An 18310-nucleotide genomic window follows, 5' to 3' on the forward strand; every position below is an offset into this window, starting at 1 on the left:
TCTTTTCTTTAATGATCCACTGAAAGTAATGTGAAATGTAAACTAAACGATCTTCATCAAATTCATATATTAATTGAATAATTTTGCTCATTATATTATATAATTGAAAAAACTATTTATAAATGCACAGTTATTCCGAATCAATGTTTTTTTCAAATCTGCTACATATTTCAAGAATTTATTCTTAAAATCCATTTAGAAATTATTATAAAACAATCTTTATCGAATTTTAATCTATCAATCACGTCTTGTATTAAGACATAATGTACATAATTGTTAATAAATATATAATCCAACATATATACATCACATTAATATAGCAGAGATGTCAACTAAAAGTAATATTCATCCCCCTTTGCTGCTACAATTAACATATCTAGCTCCCTCTATAATTACCATATAATTACCACATCTAGCAATCTGCAGTTGTTAACGTGAGTAGGTTATAATGTTTATATCTCCCTCTGGTTTAATGTTGAGCTTTGTATTACTAACAAATAGGAAGCGATTAATATATTTCATTTATTGATAAATGCTGGTAGATGTTGGAACATTTCGTACCATTGAATTAAAAACAGAATTTAATTATGCTAAGTTTGTACTACATAAACATTATTTGGATAAAGAGCTATAAAAAGTTTAGGATGATATGATTGTCTTGACCAACTCTGTTCTTAATCTCCAGTTGAGTCTCTAAATCACCTATTTAGTGATCCATAGTTATTGCCTGTTGGAAAGACAGCCTTCCCAACTCTTACTGATTTTGGACCAAATTCAAGCTCATTATATCCATCTTGGACTTTGTTTTCCTTTTGTAGTCTGCCATAATTGCTGTTATTTCCATTGAGCTTACTCCCTTCTGAACTAATTCGTTTCCGCCTCTTGGCACTGTGACCTAACAAGTCATATTCATTCTTTTTACTTTTAACAACAGGACCTAATGTATGATGTCGCATCAATGGGTTTGTCACTTCTTCGTATGTGTCAGAGACTTCAAATGATTTTGACGGATCCGACACATTAATGGTGATATCCTCATAGTTATTAGGAACGGGTAAACATTTATCGGTTTCTCCATCACTGATGCTATCGTAATCATCATCTTCATTTTCTGGTACCATTGGTTCCAGAACGTAATACTGATGCTGCGACGACATAGGTTTTGGTTCGTCAGTTTGAGCTTCGTTAAGGAAATCATAACAATTATTTTCAGAATTGTCTATTTTACCAGAATCTTTTCTCTCTATTGATGAATAAGCTTCATCGTAAAAATCCGCATTGCTATCTGTTGGTTTATCTGGTGTTTCGCATGTGTTTTGTGCCGGTAGCGCTGGCGGAGTTGCATATGTGTACTCGTTAAAGCTGCTTGTTGAGTGACACATGTTAATCTCAACCTCTGTGTAACTGTTATCATCAAGATCAATTGGACAAGAAGTTGAGTTGCTCGCTATAATATCTGGTGTGTCGCCTTCTTTATGTAAGCGAGTAGTGAATTCACATACGCCGCTGTCACCAGATGAAGTGAATGTCTGTATTGTAGTCCTCGTGTTGTAAGGTCTATCAGTACCTTAGATACAAACAAATGTAAACAAAAATAATAATGTGGGTGCATAATAACTATTCATTAACGTTATGTGGATAGGAAAGGGAATTTTAAGAAGAGTCAAACTTTAAGAATAAGAATACAGTACATATAATAGATCAGTTGCCTCTTCCAATCTTCACTTTTCTCACTCTGCTTCAACATAAAGTATAACCACATTCACATTGCCAAGCAAAACTACACACACCAGGGTGTCCAGATTTCTATGAAAAGCTCATAATCAGCGCCTTTTCTTTAATTTGTAGGATTGTTAGCTTAACATTACTAGAAGTAATAAATGATATAGAGATAGATTAATACAGGCTGTTTTGCGTATAATGGGTGATGTTGGCCATCCCCTAAATGATCAATTTATTCAAACCCGAAGTGGTAGGCTCTGTGTCCCTAAGACAAGAACAAACCGATCCCGTTTACGGCAAAAAAGATAGGATACTGTAGAGTTAACGTATCATTGTGCAATTCTTCCTTTTTAATATTGTATTTTTAATAGTTTTAATAATTTTATGATAAAAGCTTTTAATCTGTATGTATTATAACCTAGCTTTTGATGTATTTTTGTGTATTATATTGTAATCTTCTGAATTTGTATAGTATATCTTTTTTTTATATTTTATGCCAGTTTCAAATGTATTTCCATTTTATATTACTATGGACAATAAAATAATATCAGTACTAGCATGTATACTGTGAGCTACATTCCGTATAGAAAGTAATAACAGAAAACATGTCTTGTATGTAAAAACGTTAAAACTTTGCTTTGTTCCATATCAATTCATTATTCACTACTGTAATTATGTTTTTATTGCTTAATTATACTTGTCCAAACAGAATTCAACAAAGTAAAAGTTGAAATATTGAATCAATGTTCATTGTTCTTCTTGCATACATTTTCTTGAAAGAATATTTGGATGCCAAACGGCTGAAATTTCCCACTTGTGGTGCCGATAAAGTATACAAAAAATCATAAGTTATTCATTGAACATCCCGAGGGAATCCCTAAAATCTCTGTTTGAAATACTGTATATAAAAAAATTTGACCTATATGCTGTCATTTAATATGTGTAGTCAAATTCATTATTTTATATTCATGAAATAAATAAATAATGTAAGTTAAAAAACATCAGGAATTAGTTTGCATCCCATGGAAATTCATAAGAATCTTTGTTTAAAATTTACTGTGTATGGAATTTATAAACTTGTCCTATTAGTTTATCATAAAATATAGTCTACTTCATTCTGTTTGATTTGTTAGAGTTTTCAGCATTACCATGTATACAATGTGTTTCATTAACAACATAACCTGAATACATACCATTTGAAGAGTTAATAGACACGACATCATTCATATTTTTAGACCTTGACCCATGTTTGTACCTATTAATATAAAAGAGAGAACACATAATCACTATCTAACTGTTGAAGATTAAATCATACTTTGAATAGGTTATTTTGTAGTTTTAAATTGAATCACTTGCATAAAATTAAACAAATATTTTCACTTATAAAATCAACCAAAAACTATAAGACTTTTTTTAAGGTAAATAATTTGGGTTTCTTTCGATCCAATTTTTGGTCAACGTGGATAACTAGTATGTGACATAATACTTTAAAGTGATTTTAAACCAGATTTGAATCATCATGGACCATGACTTGTCCGTACATACATACATATACACACTTGTTTGGTAACCCTCTTAGCTACTTTTCAAGATGTATATCTCATTATATTTTATTTCACATATTTCTTTGTAACAACAATTCATGCTTAAGCAATTATTCATAATGTTTAGTTGCTGCAATGTTACTGCATTCCAGACATTTAATATTCTACTCATGTCCAAGGAATAAATGCATAATGTTCTCTAATTTCATAATTTCGTAATTCAATTACAACATGATGTATTTCATATTTTGAAATGATTTGGAATGTTTAAACCAATTTTACTGAATATCACATCAACAGATTTCAATAGTGGATTGTAAGTTTATGATGCCACTGTATATTAGTGGCTAAGTATATCAAACAGTGGTAAAGAAAGGGGGGAGGGGGAGACAGACAATCTTTTATTTAATGGGGTTTAAGGACAAGCACTCACATACATTGATGTACTAGAGTCAGATACTGGTATGCAGAGAGAAGAACTGGCTGTCACAATGGCAGATAGGAAATTATGGAGGAATCTAGTCATATAAATTTGGGTATGTCCCGGAATAAGTACTTAAGTAAAGGACACTAGTGTAAGGACGACAGATGGGAAAGAAGACTACTTTATAATAATTATAATTATAATTTAATGGATTGTGTGGGAATACAGTACAGTATGTCTACAAACTTTTCTTGTAATGCAAATTAAATGCTATGAAAAGTTTATTGCGAAATGTCACTAAGCAATTGTACATTTTTGGAATTAAATGCATTGCGGATACAGACTAATAAATGTAATCGGAAAATTAGTTATGTGAATTGCATAGAATAATTGCATATTAGATTGAAAGATATGCTATACATCAAACATGCCAAATTTTGCCTGGTTAGGTTCTTTGATAATGGCCACATGATTTTGGATATCGGCCAAAATGATACTAACTTTTGAAATATTGTATTTTAACTAAATGATGTATTATACTAAATGACCAAGTGATTGTGTTGAATAAGGCAATTTATATGGCACCTAAATAAATTTCATTTGATTCGACGACTGTGGGTCACTTAACATGAAATAGTATGTACTGTTATGTAATAGTACTTTTTTCAGCATGAAATCCAATAGCAACATTTCTTCACGACGCAACTCTCCTTCACAACAACAAGATCAGAACAATGGCAATGACAAGAATTTACTTAGATGTTATATAAAACAAATAGTGAATATTTTTATATTCTTAGATGGTAGAAATAATTTCATTTGGTGTAATATGAAATTCTATTTTCACTCGGGCTTCACCTCATGAAAATCAAATTTCATTTTTCACTGATTGAAATTATTTTTATTGCACTCATAAACATTCATTATTTGCAAGGAGTGACCATGTGTTTTAAACTTTTACTAATAGTCAGCTAAAACTTTCTGAGATGTCGGGTTTATGTTTATTGAAAGTAATCAAATATAATGTACCACCATATATTTGACTTCTATTTTCTTAATTGTTTGATAAACTCATATTCTGATGATGTGTATATTCTTTTACTATTGAATGTAGTGATTCTAATCAATGATTGAGTTGAATTAATATCATGGTTGATTGGAAGTGTCTTGTCTTTTCCTTTTATAAAAAGATTTTAAACTTTGATAACCCAGATACAATATACTGTATAAATCATTATCTCTTTTTTTATGTATTTTCTCATTGTGGTATTTCTAGATAAAAGAATTGAACTTTGATAAGACTGGTTTTATTTTATATCTTTCTAAGAGGATATTTGACAGTATCCTTGAAATCACAGATCTTTTTACGATCTAATTCAATAAAAGTTCAGTCAATCAATTTTTATGGTCAACCTCCATATAATCAGGCAAAAGAAATAATAAATTTCCCAACATTTCAAATTTTCAGAAAACGTAAAGTGTGGTTAGTGGAATTGCATATACCGGTAAACCTATTTTAGTATTGGGAAATTATACATATTTTCCTAAAGAGAAATAGTCTGTTTTTTTATTTTATAATACACTGTCAAAAAAGATTTATACGATTACGAGAGGCTATCAAAAATCATTGTGTGCATTCAATTCTCAAATAGGCTCCAGAGATTCTATAATGTTTATTACATTGAATATCACAAGACACAGAAGCATTGTTTATGGCATGTTGTAAATTGCTTGGCAAGAACAAAATTATAAAAATAATAAAATCAATTTTTATATAATCTCTAGGCTCTACTTTTTAACAATATAATTTATAAGCGTCATTCATTTTTTTTGTCAATTTGTCTTCAATTTCGAAAAGCCTAAAATGATCTATTATTTCTTTTTGCAGTCTAAGTAACATTTGTGCAGGCAAAGTAACACTAGAGTTATAGCATTATAAATAAATAATATCGCAATAATCATGGATTATTGTCATCCAGACTATGATAGAAATATGAACATTTTTGGTTTTCCTTTGATAACAATATACTAATTTCCATCACAATTATAACATAAATGATATTACAATTTATCAAAATTTCACAGGCAGTGGTTCCCTCCGACTTTAGGGAGGGGAATATTAAAATTAACAGCTATGAGGGGCCAACTCATCTAAAATAACCATGCAGAATTTATTAATATCAATAAGTTTTGTTGGCTATAATGGATTCCCACTCCTTCAGTTTTTTCAACAGGGCCCAGATTTTGTTAACCCTCTACTCTTCCAAATGATGCACTGGGTAAATAATTGACAGTAAATAAATGTTAAATATTAATACAAACCCTTTCTGATAGATCCTTCTACCAATGAGAATGATTAACATAAAAATTAGAAGAAAACTAAGTGTTGATGCTGAGATGATGATAAACAACGGAAAATCACTATCTCTTTCTTCAAGTACATAATTCATAACAATTGTAGAAGGACCTGAAATGAACAAAATAAACATCAGTATATATTAGATTAATATTGCATAAAAGCATCGCAATATAAAAAGTTATGTTATTTATGTTAAATATTGATATATAGAGAAATAGCGGATTCATGATTTTTAAAGAACAGGAGGTGCGGGGGTGAGAGGAAGGACAAAAATGCTGACCCTACTGGTCTATCTTTTACTTAAGCGTGGTTCCCACTAGAATGTAACGCAAGGACGTAAACGCAACGCAAGCGTTTTAACCAATGACAAGCAAAGTTATAAACAGTTAGCAATCAAAAGCGAATAAGCCATCGCTTGTGATTGGTCAGTTCACTTGCGTTGCGTTACGTCCTTGCGTTGCGTCGCTAGTGAGAACCACGCTTAAGTATCTACAAAATGTAAATGAAGACAGGCCAGAATCCCCCAAACTTCAACAGTTTAAGTATACTGTACACCAAAGAGCATAATGTATGTATTGACACTGGGAATACACTAAAGTGTATTTACAAGGCCAGTAAAAAACTTAAATTAGATATAATAATAATAATATAATAATCAGGGAAGAGTGAATCTTCCCTGATAAAAACATAATACAATCATTTTTCCAAACTAATTTAAGATTTAGCATCAAGGGACCAATAGAAAACAACTGTTGAGTTAAATACATACATACTATATAATAGTAAAATTGTTATAGTCAGACAGGCAATGGTTAAATTTGAATCTCTGGAGACATTAGTTAATACATTTTGATTGTTGGCCATAAACTGTCTACTTATTCATCTTTCATAAAATACTTCAAACACACTATTAGTATATACAGAGTTTGAGAAAGTATTTTGATTTTGTTTAGTAACCACCCCTCCTCTGAACCTCCATACCCTCTCTAATGAATAAAAACACACCAAATGGTTAGCTGACGTAATTTCCACAAACATAAATCAAGATGTTTACCACTAATACACAACATAGGTTTTTAAAAGAAGTTACAAACAGGTGTTATAATTAATCAAAGTAATTAATTTGATAAATACACTAACACCAAGGGGTATACTAATATATCACAAATACACTAACATCAAGGGGTATACTAATATATCACAAATACACTAACAGTAAGGGGTATACTAATATATCACAAATACACTAACACCAAGGGATATACTAATATATCACAAATACACTAACACCAAGGGGTATACTAATATATCACAAATACACTAACAGCAAGGGGTATACTAATATATCACAAATACACTAACATCAAGGGGTATACTAATATATCACAAATACACTAACACCAAGGGGTATACTAATATATCACAAATACACTAATATATCACAAATACACTAACATCCAGGGGTATACTAATACATCACAAATACACTAATATATCACAAATACACTAACACCAAGGGATATACTAATATATCACAAATACACTAACACCAAGGGGTATACTAATATATCACAAATACACTAATATATCACAAATACACTAACATAAAGGGGTGCACACTAAAAAATCACAAATACACTAATATTATCACAAATACACTAACATCAAGGGATGTACATTAATATATCACAAATTACACTAATGTCAAGGTTTACACTATCACAAATACACCAACATCAAGGTGTACACTAATATATGAAGGGGTACACTAATATATTAAGAATTCCATTAGTAGTATTATAACATCTTGAGTAGCACCCGCTAGGCTTGATCTCCTCCATTAGTTGTAAAATGAATAGCGGCTGGTTTTTAAGGTTTTACAATATAGAATGATTGATATCGTCAATATTCCTAACTAACGTCATACAAGATGTCGCTTACCGTACTAAAACCTTACTTTGGAGATTAATCTGATATACAGCATGCAATATAAAAGTCACTAGTACTAATACTAAGTTATAGTTTATAACCAAAAACTAAATGCAATAACACCAACTTAACATCAATAATCAAATCTCTTTAGTACAACTATAGTTTCTTTATAATTGTAGTTGTTGTGAAATCATCATTGATCTAACTAGTATTTTATGATGGATTGGTAGCAAGAGGTATGAAAAAGGAAATTTTTTTAATTAAAATGTGATTTCATTGGTCAGTTGGTTGGTTGTGTTTCTCTGTTCCTTTCTGTTTTCACAACATATTCACAAAACAGTACTATCAATTAGTAGTACAGCTAATAATTGTGAGAGGGAGCCACTGCCTGTGTCACTTTGACAAGTAATATCGTTTTGTGTTAAAATGATTGTTTAATAAAATATAAATAATTTAAGTATGATGACTTAAATGAGACTGTCTGCTCCATTAGGCAAATGGGTGCCATGAGATCAAGTATTATATAATATATACACATTTATCATTAGATTTTAGGAAATTTAATACTCTAACAGCAGACTATTTGACGCATAATATACTGTTTAATAACACTAAAAATATAGGTCTCATTTCCATATGCTTAAAAATGGATAAAAGGATACATTTAATTTATCGAAGTAACACTATCATTATCATTAAAAACAGAGTGAAAAAATTTATATGTGCATATTATATCTGAGATAGGATATTATGCTGATGATGTTTTTTTATATTTTACATGATGGGGAAGTTTGGATGACAGTAATTATCATAAATAAAGTTATATATAGTTTTAAAACTATCTTTTTGAAAGTTCCTAAATAATTGATTACAGTATTTTTAAATTGTTAAATTACTTGTATTGTTACAAACAAGAAAAATAACTTTATTCTTTGGAATAATTGAAAAAAAAAAAACCAAATAAATACAGATTAAATGAGTACCTTTAGCTCGTCAATAGTACAATTATACTAAAAAAGTAGAAGTAACATTAATTTTTGAGTACAATAATAATGTATTCTCTACAGTAGGCCTACAAAAACCTCAGTTACTTTGCAAGGCTTATCAGAATTAGCAATGACTCAATATTCGCATTTTCTCGTTTTATGAAATCCCATGACTACAAAATGTGGCTTACGTCTAGTATAAATGATTCATTGTATGTATGGTTGCGTCTTATTTAGGGATATGTATTGATATTTGTATATTACGATTTTAATAACATGTGTAAAGAATTTCTCGATGTTTAGCTATTGTATGTTCTTTATTTTTTTGGAACATTTTAGACTCAAACTGCTCTTAGTATCATCCTCCTACACGGTTTATTTATTGTACACACAAAATAAAAACAATAAAGATCTATAGGTGTCTTAATCTTTGTTTGAAAAAAAAACCATATTTCAGCCTCACAAACATGATGCATTTAGAATCCATTGACGCTGTCTGTACAAAATATAACACAGCCACTTGATATTAAATAGCTTGTATACTGCAATATAGTTTGCAATATTTCTGTTTTAACAATTGTACTGTAGATGCGGTAATTACGCAGAGTATATTGAATTTCCAGTCAGGAATGATTAATTGAATACATTAGTGCTTGTTGTTGATGTGATATCGCAACATAAACACATTAATGAAACATGGGAATTTTAATATGTATTTGATATCAAATATTCAAGGTTAAAATAGATTCTATATGGAAATTGATATACTGGTGAAATGAGGATGTTAATTAAGTTAATAAACAATTTTTATAGATTATTATAAATATTGGTCCCTTCTGGGACTGGAGCTGATGAAACATTATTACTACCTAGAAACTAGCTTTATGAAAACTAATTGATAGCCAACACTGCTTCATCAAATTTAAACAAATACGGGACAGTCATGCAGCTCATGTTTAAAAACACTGCGTAAAGTTTGAAAAAAAAAAGCTGTAATATTCTATAGCAAATACAGTATGCACTTTTAAAGACTTACTTTGGGAATATGGTAAAGGACAGGCACCATTGATGGGGTTACACATCCCATGATTACATGTACATGTATGCAAACAACTTGGGCCAAAGAATCCTCTTGGACAAGAAACATTACATCTGAGAATTAAAAAAAATATATATGAAGATACAAGATAATGTCTATTGCCTTTTCCAATGTTCTGTATGAGATCGTAAAACTGGTTCATATGAGAAAATAATAATTACTGTAGGCCTACTGCCTTATATTCCAATCTCCAAAATTAGAATTCTTTAAGTAATGATCAATGTGAAGGTATAAGGTTTACTGAGTCAGACATACAATTATTTAAAAGATGATGGTTTCACTTTGATTTGGATGACAGTGTGCTACTTTAAGTGAAACAATGAGTCATGCAGATATTAAATGATATACAGTAGTCTACAGGTAGAAGAGTACTGTATTACTCGCATGTTTAAATATAATTAGTTATTTAATCATTTATAGTAATCATTTATGAATAATAAGAGTGTTTCTACTTTAAAAAAACATGGAAAAGCCTGTGTTTATTTCAAAACAGAAATAAAGTATCAAACCGGATATGTTAATAATAATTGCAGATAGAACATTTTTCGAGAAGTTACATCAAATAAATATAACATAAACATTGCATAGATTAAATATGATAAACTGTTTGTGATGACTTGTGCTTTTAATAGCAGACCGCTCATTAAATACTATTTCTATATGATGAGTTATAAATGGACTAAACTGATGGTGTTATGATGAGGTTTCACCCGACACATTAACAGCAGTATGCTTGGTGCCATTTAAGGAAATGTATCTAGAAAACATTTTGAATGTTTCAAACATGCTATGCTTTAAATATAAATTATATGATATCAGAAGCGGTAGAGAACATGATAATTATATACAGTAAGTGTATTATTTTAGGGAAAAAAATTGTACAAAACTTGATTAAATTGCAATATTTCTTTGATTTTCTTTTGAATTTGTTGAATTTCCTAAACTGAGCACCATTTATTTACTATTGTATAAAGTGTAACATTGTGTAGTCCAAAAGATCTATTTTGCACTACAGTATGCAAGTGCTATTAAACATTTGTGCAGGGCATGGTAAACTGGTAAAGGTACAAATACTTCGTTTGGTATACTCAATATCAAATATTCTCACTAATTTGTATTTGTAAATATCTTAGCCTAAGTAAAAAGATTGATAAACTAAAGTACTTTAAAACAAAACAAAATCTTACCTTTCACCTTTAAATCCCGATTCACACACATCACACGACCCATTGACGTGGAAGCATACATTGAGTCTTGGACATTTTGGACATGTTAAACTACAAGCAGGACCAAACAATCCAGGAGTACACATTGCTTCACATTCAGCTCCACTCCAACCAGGTTCACAGTTACATTTACCAGAAACTGCATCACATGTTTCATTACCACGGCAGTTGCATTTATTTAAACAGCTTGGCCCGTAGTAGCCTTCAGGGCATGGTAGTATGCAGGTTGGTCCTGAATAGCCAGCCGGACAAACACATTCATCGTAATCATCATGGCATATAAGTGGACCTTCGCACAAGCATTGCTCACAGTTGATCCCGCCTCTAGAAGACCGACACATCTCTTCACAGTCTTTACCCTGGTAACCTGCATCACACAAACATGTGCCTGTTTCTGGATTACATTGTGCACCGTTCTGACAAGTACATTTTTGTGCGCATTTATACCCGTACGTACCCTTCAAACATGGTTGACGACAATCTTCCCCTCCCCATCCTACCAGACACTCATTTAAACACTGACCTGTGACATGATGGCATGGCAATCCTTTACAGTTGCATTCCTCGCTGCATCCTATCCCATAATAATCACTATCGCAAGGAGAATTACATGATCTACCTGTCCAACCATTTGTACAATCACATTGTCTCATTTTTGTATCACACATTGCATCATTTGCGCATAGAGTACTATCGCAGTCCGGTATACATTTATTAGGATGAATACTTGGATCGCAAATCTCACAGTGCTTGCCAGTATATCCTACAGAACAGCTACATTGTTTTACAATTGTGTCGCACACACCTCCATTTATGCATATTGCATTACAATAATCAAAACACTGCATTGTTGTTGATGCAGGTAAACATATCTCGCATCTTTCTCCACTAAATCCAAGAGGTTCACACATGCAGATCCCATTAACACTGCTGCAATCTGCGCCATTAAGACAGTCACACTCTTCTCTGCAGTACCTTCCAAAAGTTCCACGTGGACACTGTCTTTCACAAGTGTTGCCGATGAATCCAGGAAGACATACACAGTCACCGTTGACAGGTTCGCAGTCAGCACCGTTAATGCAATTGCATTCGTACATACAGTCTTGACCATATCTACCAATATTACACGGGAGCTCGCACTTAGTGCCCTCCCATCCTGGAGGACATAGGCACTTCCCTGTGTTCATATTACAATTCCCACGAGAACAATGAAGCTCATTTGAACATTCTAAAACAAATTAATAAATATTTATTAATAAGATATATTATTTAGACACGGTAAAACCTTTCATAACATGACATTGGCTCAACTTGGTCAATTACAAAAACATTATCATTATCTTTATTATCTTTTTGCTTTTTAATTTAAAATGAAACATACTCCATACAACACACATGTTCCCAACTTGATCGTACCCATTACAACAAAACCAGAATCCGGTCCTAAAAAAGACAAAATTCATACAGTATTATAATTATACAAATAATGAATGTTGAAACACTTTATAAACGTTTACAGTATGTACAGTATGTATAAAATGAGCATGTAATAAACCAAATGTACATGAATATAACAAATTTAATGCAATGTAAAGCTATAGTTATTAATGTCATTGGCATGTGTTCTATATTCCTTCAATCAAAGGGTCTCTTCTACTTAGGCCGTGTTCCCACAGCCACAAATTAACCAATAATTAACAGATAAACTGCCCTGTGGAAACGGTTTAACCGATTCCACTCAAGAAAAATTAAATAGTAATTATCTATTGCTGCGCTGTGATTGGGCATCTGGTTGTTTGGTAATGACTGATCATGCGCACTATATTGGTTAAAAAATTAACCGACATTTTTTTTTGGCTGCGGAAACACGGCCTTATACATATATTCTCAGTAACCTGAGATTAGTGAAAGCGTTTTTATTTATTCTAAAGTACATACTTAAGCCACAGTAAGTCTGTGTAACAATCTTTTATAAATAATCGTTTAATTTGTTTACTTACTCTTCATCTTGACATGCGTTTGGTACATATGATGACAATTGTGCACTGATGATTCTTGCTTCCATGACAACCATAAACAAAACACAACATGTGAACAGTGCCATTACTATGTGCTATTTATAGAATGTCCAGTTCCTCTCCAAACATTATTGATCTGGAATGTAACCAAAGTAATTATTCAAATGTACATGTAATGTAAAAATACATATGCAAATTTTAAATAGTATGCAAATTTATTTATTTTTTCTTCATTAAAGTGGCAAATGACACCTTTAAAAAAAATGTTGGGCATGCCAAAATACCAGTCTTTATCATGATGTACTTATCATTTATTTTAGTAGCATTTCATTTGAAATATAGTATACAGTAATTATACAACAAAACAAATTGCTAGATACTGTAGATAGCTCATTATTTTTTATAATATATGGATTATACTTCTACCTGTCAAATAAACTAATCCGCAGATTACCACTCAGTTTGATTCATCTAGATAAAATGCTTGAAACAGATTCTTAAATTAGCATACCATACCTGAGGTAAGCATAGATAGACTAGGCCTAAAGGTTCTAGCCATCTCTATAATCCATTCATAAAATGTCAATTGACAATTTTACACTTTACCTTTTGAACTGTCAATGTCGATTGAATTAAAATATTTTATGTATATCAGTTTTGGATTACTAATATTTGATTATAAAAAGACTTATTTATTAATGTCAAAAAATACTGATACCGTTAAGTGGCTTATATTAATTATACAGTACTTTATCTATATACTGTAGAGAATACGGATGTATTCTTTATGAAACATATGATAATCTGAAACATAATTAACAATATTTGATACAGCATAGAGGATAATGAATTAACAAAATATTATATTATCTACTACCAGTTCAACATGCTTATTATTGTTATACCTTTTTTTAGAATAATGCAAAACAGTACGTTTAGGAAAAATAAAAATAGTTTTCAATTAAGTATGTTTATAATCCCCAAAAAATTGGAAATTAGAAAGTTTCGAAACCAGTCACTAATTTAAAATTGCAGATAAATGGAAAGTTCATTCATAAATTTGTTCAACTGTACTCTACTGTAGGTGAAACACTGAGGTATGTTCTGACTCACAGCGTTAAGGTGGCGTTATGTAAGTAAGCGGCGTACATAATTTTGTGTCTGAACTATGCCGCGGATTAGCGTTAGGGAGCTGTTACGCTGTGCCAGTGGCTATAATAACCCTAGCAAGCGAGGGTAGATTTAATAACGCTAATCCAGTGATGCATCAGTGATTTTACCCTTAACCAATGAAAAGACACGACCACGATTAGCAGACAGCAACTTTATACCTGTACCTGTATACGACAGTGAAATAGCTATGTCAAATGTATTTTCAGGTTTTCAATTTTAAAAAACAGTAAAGTTGGCGTCAGTGATATCATATTTTCATAAGTTAAATCAATTAATCAGATAATTGTCCGTGTAATAATTACGTTTTAAATTATTTTGAATAAAAATGCAATTCTACAAGTAGTAAGAACAAATCAAAATATTTGAAGGTAACATTATGTAAATAAAAGTAACAAAAAAACAATTTTACGATAAAACTTTCACATACTGTATATTTCTATCTGCTTTGACCTGATCAGAGTGTTTTAAACGCACAGATTACCGTACGACTTGCGTAGATAACGCTACCTCAACGCCGTTAGTCTGAACATACCCTTGAGATAAATTACAGAATACTATAATATTCCCACTACTCATGTATGGAATATCTTTATCCCCATGACCTTTATTTATACTCTTTCCATGCCTTTAAAATCAAAATAATATTTATTGTTAAAACTCTACAACAGATGTTGTACTGTAATCAAGTTCTTTCCTCATTTCTTGTGACCATTGATCACCACCATGGGATGTCTTGTCTTTATCTGTTAATCTGTGGTCACTGAACCAGAAATATATTGTGTGGATATGCATAAGGCTGAATTCCATGAGTTAAGCTACCTTTTCCCATTTCCTGTGGTTACTACATCATTTCAACATGTGTTTTAAACTTTCATTTTGTCATGTAACTTTTATTCAACACACTATTACATGTATATTGAACACTCCAATGTAGTGTGGTTGTAAATCTGAATTATAACTTGGAATATTGTAATAACATTTTCCGCCATGAATCCAACCCTTCTCTACAAAATTTAACTTGAGATGAGAAAGGCGTACAACATTGTATCGTCAAAATGCTGATAACATCCAATTGGTTCCTGTTTGGAAGCAATGCAAAGGACGTAATGTGACCATTCATGACACGAACTGTAGCTTGTGATTGGTCAACTCACTTGCGTTGCATATATGTTGTTGCATTGTGTCCAAGCTTTTAGACAAATTGCGAAAACAAACTACAAATGAATACAGGGCAATATGGGAGAATCTCAGAAGTCAATTCATTTCCAAATATACTTTTGTATTTGCGGTATAAAAATTAATTTATACCGTGTACACAAACTATATTGAATGTATTTTTATCATATACAACCATCTTTATAGGCCTAACTGACAGATATACCTTTTATAGTGGAGCTATTGTCTGGGTACAATTACTTTTAGCAATCTCATCAAATATCTTATTCATATCCAATTTCTTCCCTGTACTTGGAACAATTACAATTAATGGAATTTAGGTAAATTTAAACCACTGCATGTGTCAATGAATTAGATCTGCTGTACCCAACAGGAATTTGTTTACAACCAAAGATACAGATTTAAAGGTATTTGACAACTACTTGTTAAATTCTTGAGAAATTTTGGTTTTATCAAAATGACATCATCTTTACATCGTTATTTATGCTCCATTTAACCAGTTAAAAAGTAAAGTATATGGCAAATCTTTACCATTTTTTACCTATTCTGTGTATTTATAATCAAATAAATAATTCATTGGTTAATTTTCGCCAAATATAACAGGCCTTCCTTAGTAGAGTACTAACAAAATCAAACAATTTTGATATACTGTAGTAGAAATGATTAATTGGATTTTACTTTTACTATTAACTCAAACATGGAGTTTGAGAAAAAATTAATTCCTGATAAAACTTCAATTGAAACAGAAAATGAAGAAAAAAAACATTATGCCAAAGGGGAAACTGTCAAAAAATGCTAAAAAGGAAAACTATAGGCTTAAAAAGTGTAAATTAAGTCATTTTATCTTGCATAATTGCCTCTCATTTTATGAATACACCTTAGGCAAGTAGTTGTAGATAACTTGAAACATACAAATTGAAACTTAATAAATAATAATGGGTCAATTTATTCTCCAGGGAAGCTCTATCAACAATCACAATTCAAGTGACTCATTTTTTTCATGCATGTGTCTACTAAAATGCTAGAAAAAGAAAATACTGTTTTGTATTCCAACACCTTGAGTTTAGAAATCTACCAAATGAGTCATTATTTGATTTTTCCATAACAGAATTGGGATACAGTTCAACATCTAGATTCTTTTTTGCAAAATTCAAGGTCATGAACGTTTGGCATATAAAATGGTTATTATTGGAACATCAGGTAAAATAGCCTATTTTATGAACTGAGTGATCGTTTGGTATATATAACAAAAACTGATTTTTTTTTCCAAACAAATACTGTATTATGTTTCAATATTTAAAGTTATTTATGCATAAATATTTTGTGGTCATCACTTGAGTCATGAATCTAATGTTCATAGTAGTTCCACTGGGCAACAAAAAGTCATTGACCTCAAAATCATCTTTGTTTGTTGTAAGCTGGGAGGTAGTTGTAAGTAATGATTATTTTGTGGTTACTGATCTTTTAGTTATTAGGCCACTATTCAAGTACTACCTAGGTATACATATTTACTAAACCACATAATTCAGGACATTGTTAAATAAATATATCCACAAACATTATAAGCATTTTTATACAGTAGTATAATAATAATAATAATAATTTATTTGGAGATTACACTTTTACAACAATGGCACTCGACCAAATGGAAGGTGCATCCAAAAGAAATGTACACAAAAAAACAACATGATATAGAAAATAACAATTAGGCCTACAATAAAAAGTCGACGTAGGTCAAAATGTCAAAACAATTCAACTACAGTAACTACAATACCATTGGTAATTAACACTACAGCAGCAGGAAACCCACTGACACCTAAAAATACAAAATTACAAGAAATAAACAATAATAGAATAGGTAGGAACTGTACAATATAAAATGAATTGGGCAACAACAATGTAGACCTAACACTATAATGAGATAGATATCAATCATTTAGTTTGATTGATATGAACATTACTCGCCTAGAACATTATGTTTGTGACAAATCACAATCAATGTTAACTACATACACACATATAATATAGTAGTCATAGACTAGTACAACATGTTCAGTACATACTTACATTAAGTGAATACTTTGGTGATCACATCCTAAAGCCACTATCCAAAATAATACTTGCTGTAGAAAAATGGGACCAGTGTTTAGAAATCAATTATTTCCTGAACATGGCAATGCGTTCATATAGCACACAATGAACACACACCGACTGTCACGTTCCACTGACTGAACGTAAATAAATATATCTACACTTTCTTATGATAAAACCTCATGAATGAGTGTGGTCTGTTATCCCATGGCTTTATACGCAAGACATGGTCATGGGTCACTGATCTCAAATTAACCAATCACCACTTGCATTGAGTTGAAGATATATGAAGGCTTGAAATGTTTAAAGTATAAAACTAAACTCTAGAGATTGTATACTGACATTTATGAATTGCTACAAAACCAAACCATCTACAATGTCATGTTTATTACAGTATTTTTGTTATCATTGACTAGACCCATGTTTGATCATTGTTCTGTTTCTGCCCCATGCATATCATGTGTTATTTGCCATTTATGTTTGTTGGCAATAAAGTGAAATGTCAGCTTATCAAATAGTGTACATTTCCAATGATTTTTCTAGTTTTTAAATTGGGTAAG

The 18310-nt window shown here is 31.1% G+C and overlaps 1 protein-coding gene across 2 annotated transcripts; it reads right to left on the reverse strand.

Moving 5' to 3' along the window:
* Positions 1 to 690: 690 nt before the first annotated feature.
* On the reverse strand, positions 691 to 17915 carry LOC140040480 (uncharacterized). Of its 2 annotated transcripts, XM_072086463.1 has the most exons (8): positions 17727 to 17915; positions 13293 to 13446; positions 12674 to 12735; positions 11254 to 12520; positions 10004 to 10119; positions 6013 to 6157; positions 2916 to 2977; positions 691 to 1567 (listed from the first exon to the last, which is right to left on the reverse strand). In XM_072086463.1, exons 2-8 carry the CDS (start codon positions 13394 to 13396, stop codon positions 699 to 701), a joined length of 2625 nt encoding a protein of 874 aa, XP_071942564.1. In that variant the 5' UTR covers positions 13397 to 13446; positions 17727 to 17915; the 3' UTR covers positions 691 to 698. The 2 variants fall into 2 exon arrangements, with proteins under 2 accessions (XP_071942564.1, XP_071942565.1); XM_072086464.1 differs by lacking the exon at positions 17727 to 17915 and having other exon boundaries at positions 12688 to 12735; positions 13293 to 13362.
* Between the last annotated feature and the right edge of the window lie 395 nt (positions 17916 to 18310).

The sequence above is a fragment of the Antedon mediterranea genome, chromosome 2, assembly GCF_964355755.1.
Source record: "Antedon mediterranea chromosome 2, ecAntMedi1.1, whole genome shotgun sequence".
NCBI classification, from domain to species: domain Eukaryota; kingdom Metazoa; phylum Echinodermata; class Crinoidea; order Comatulida; family Antedonidae; genus Antedon; species Antedon mediterranea.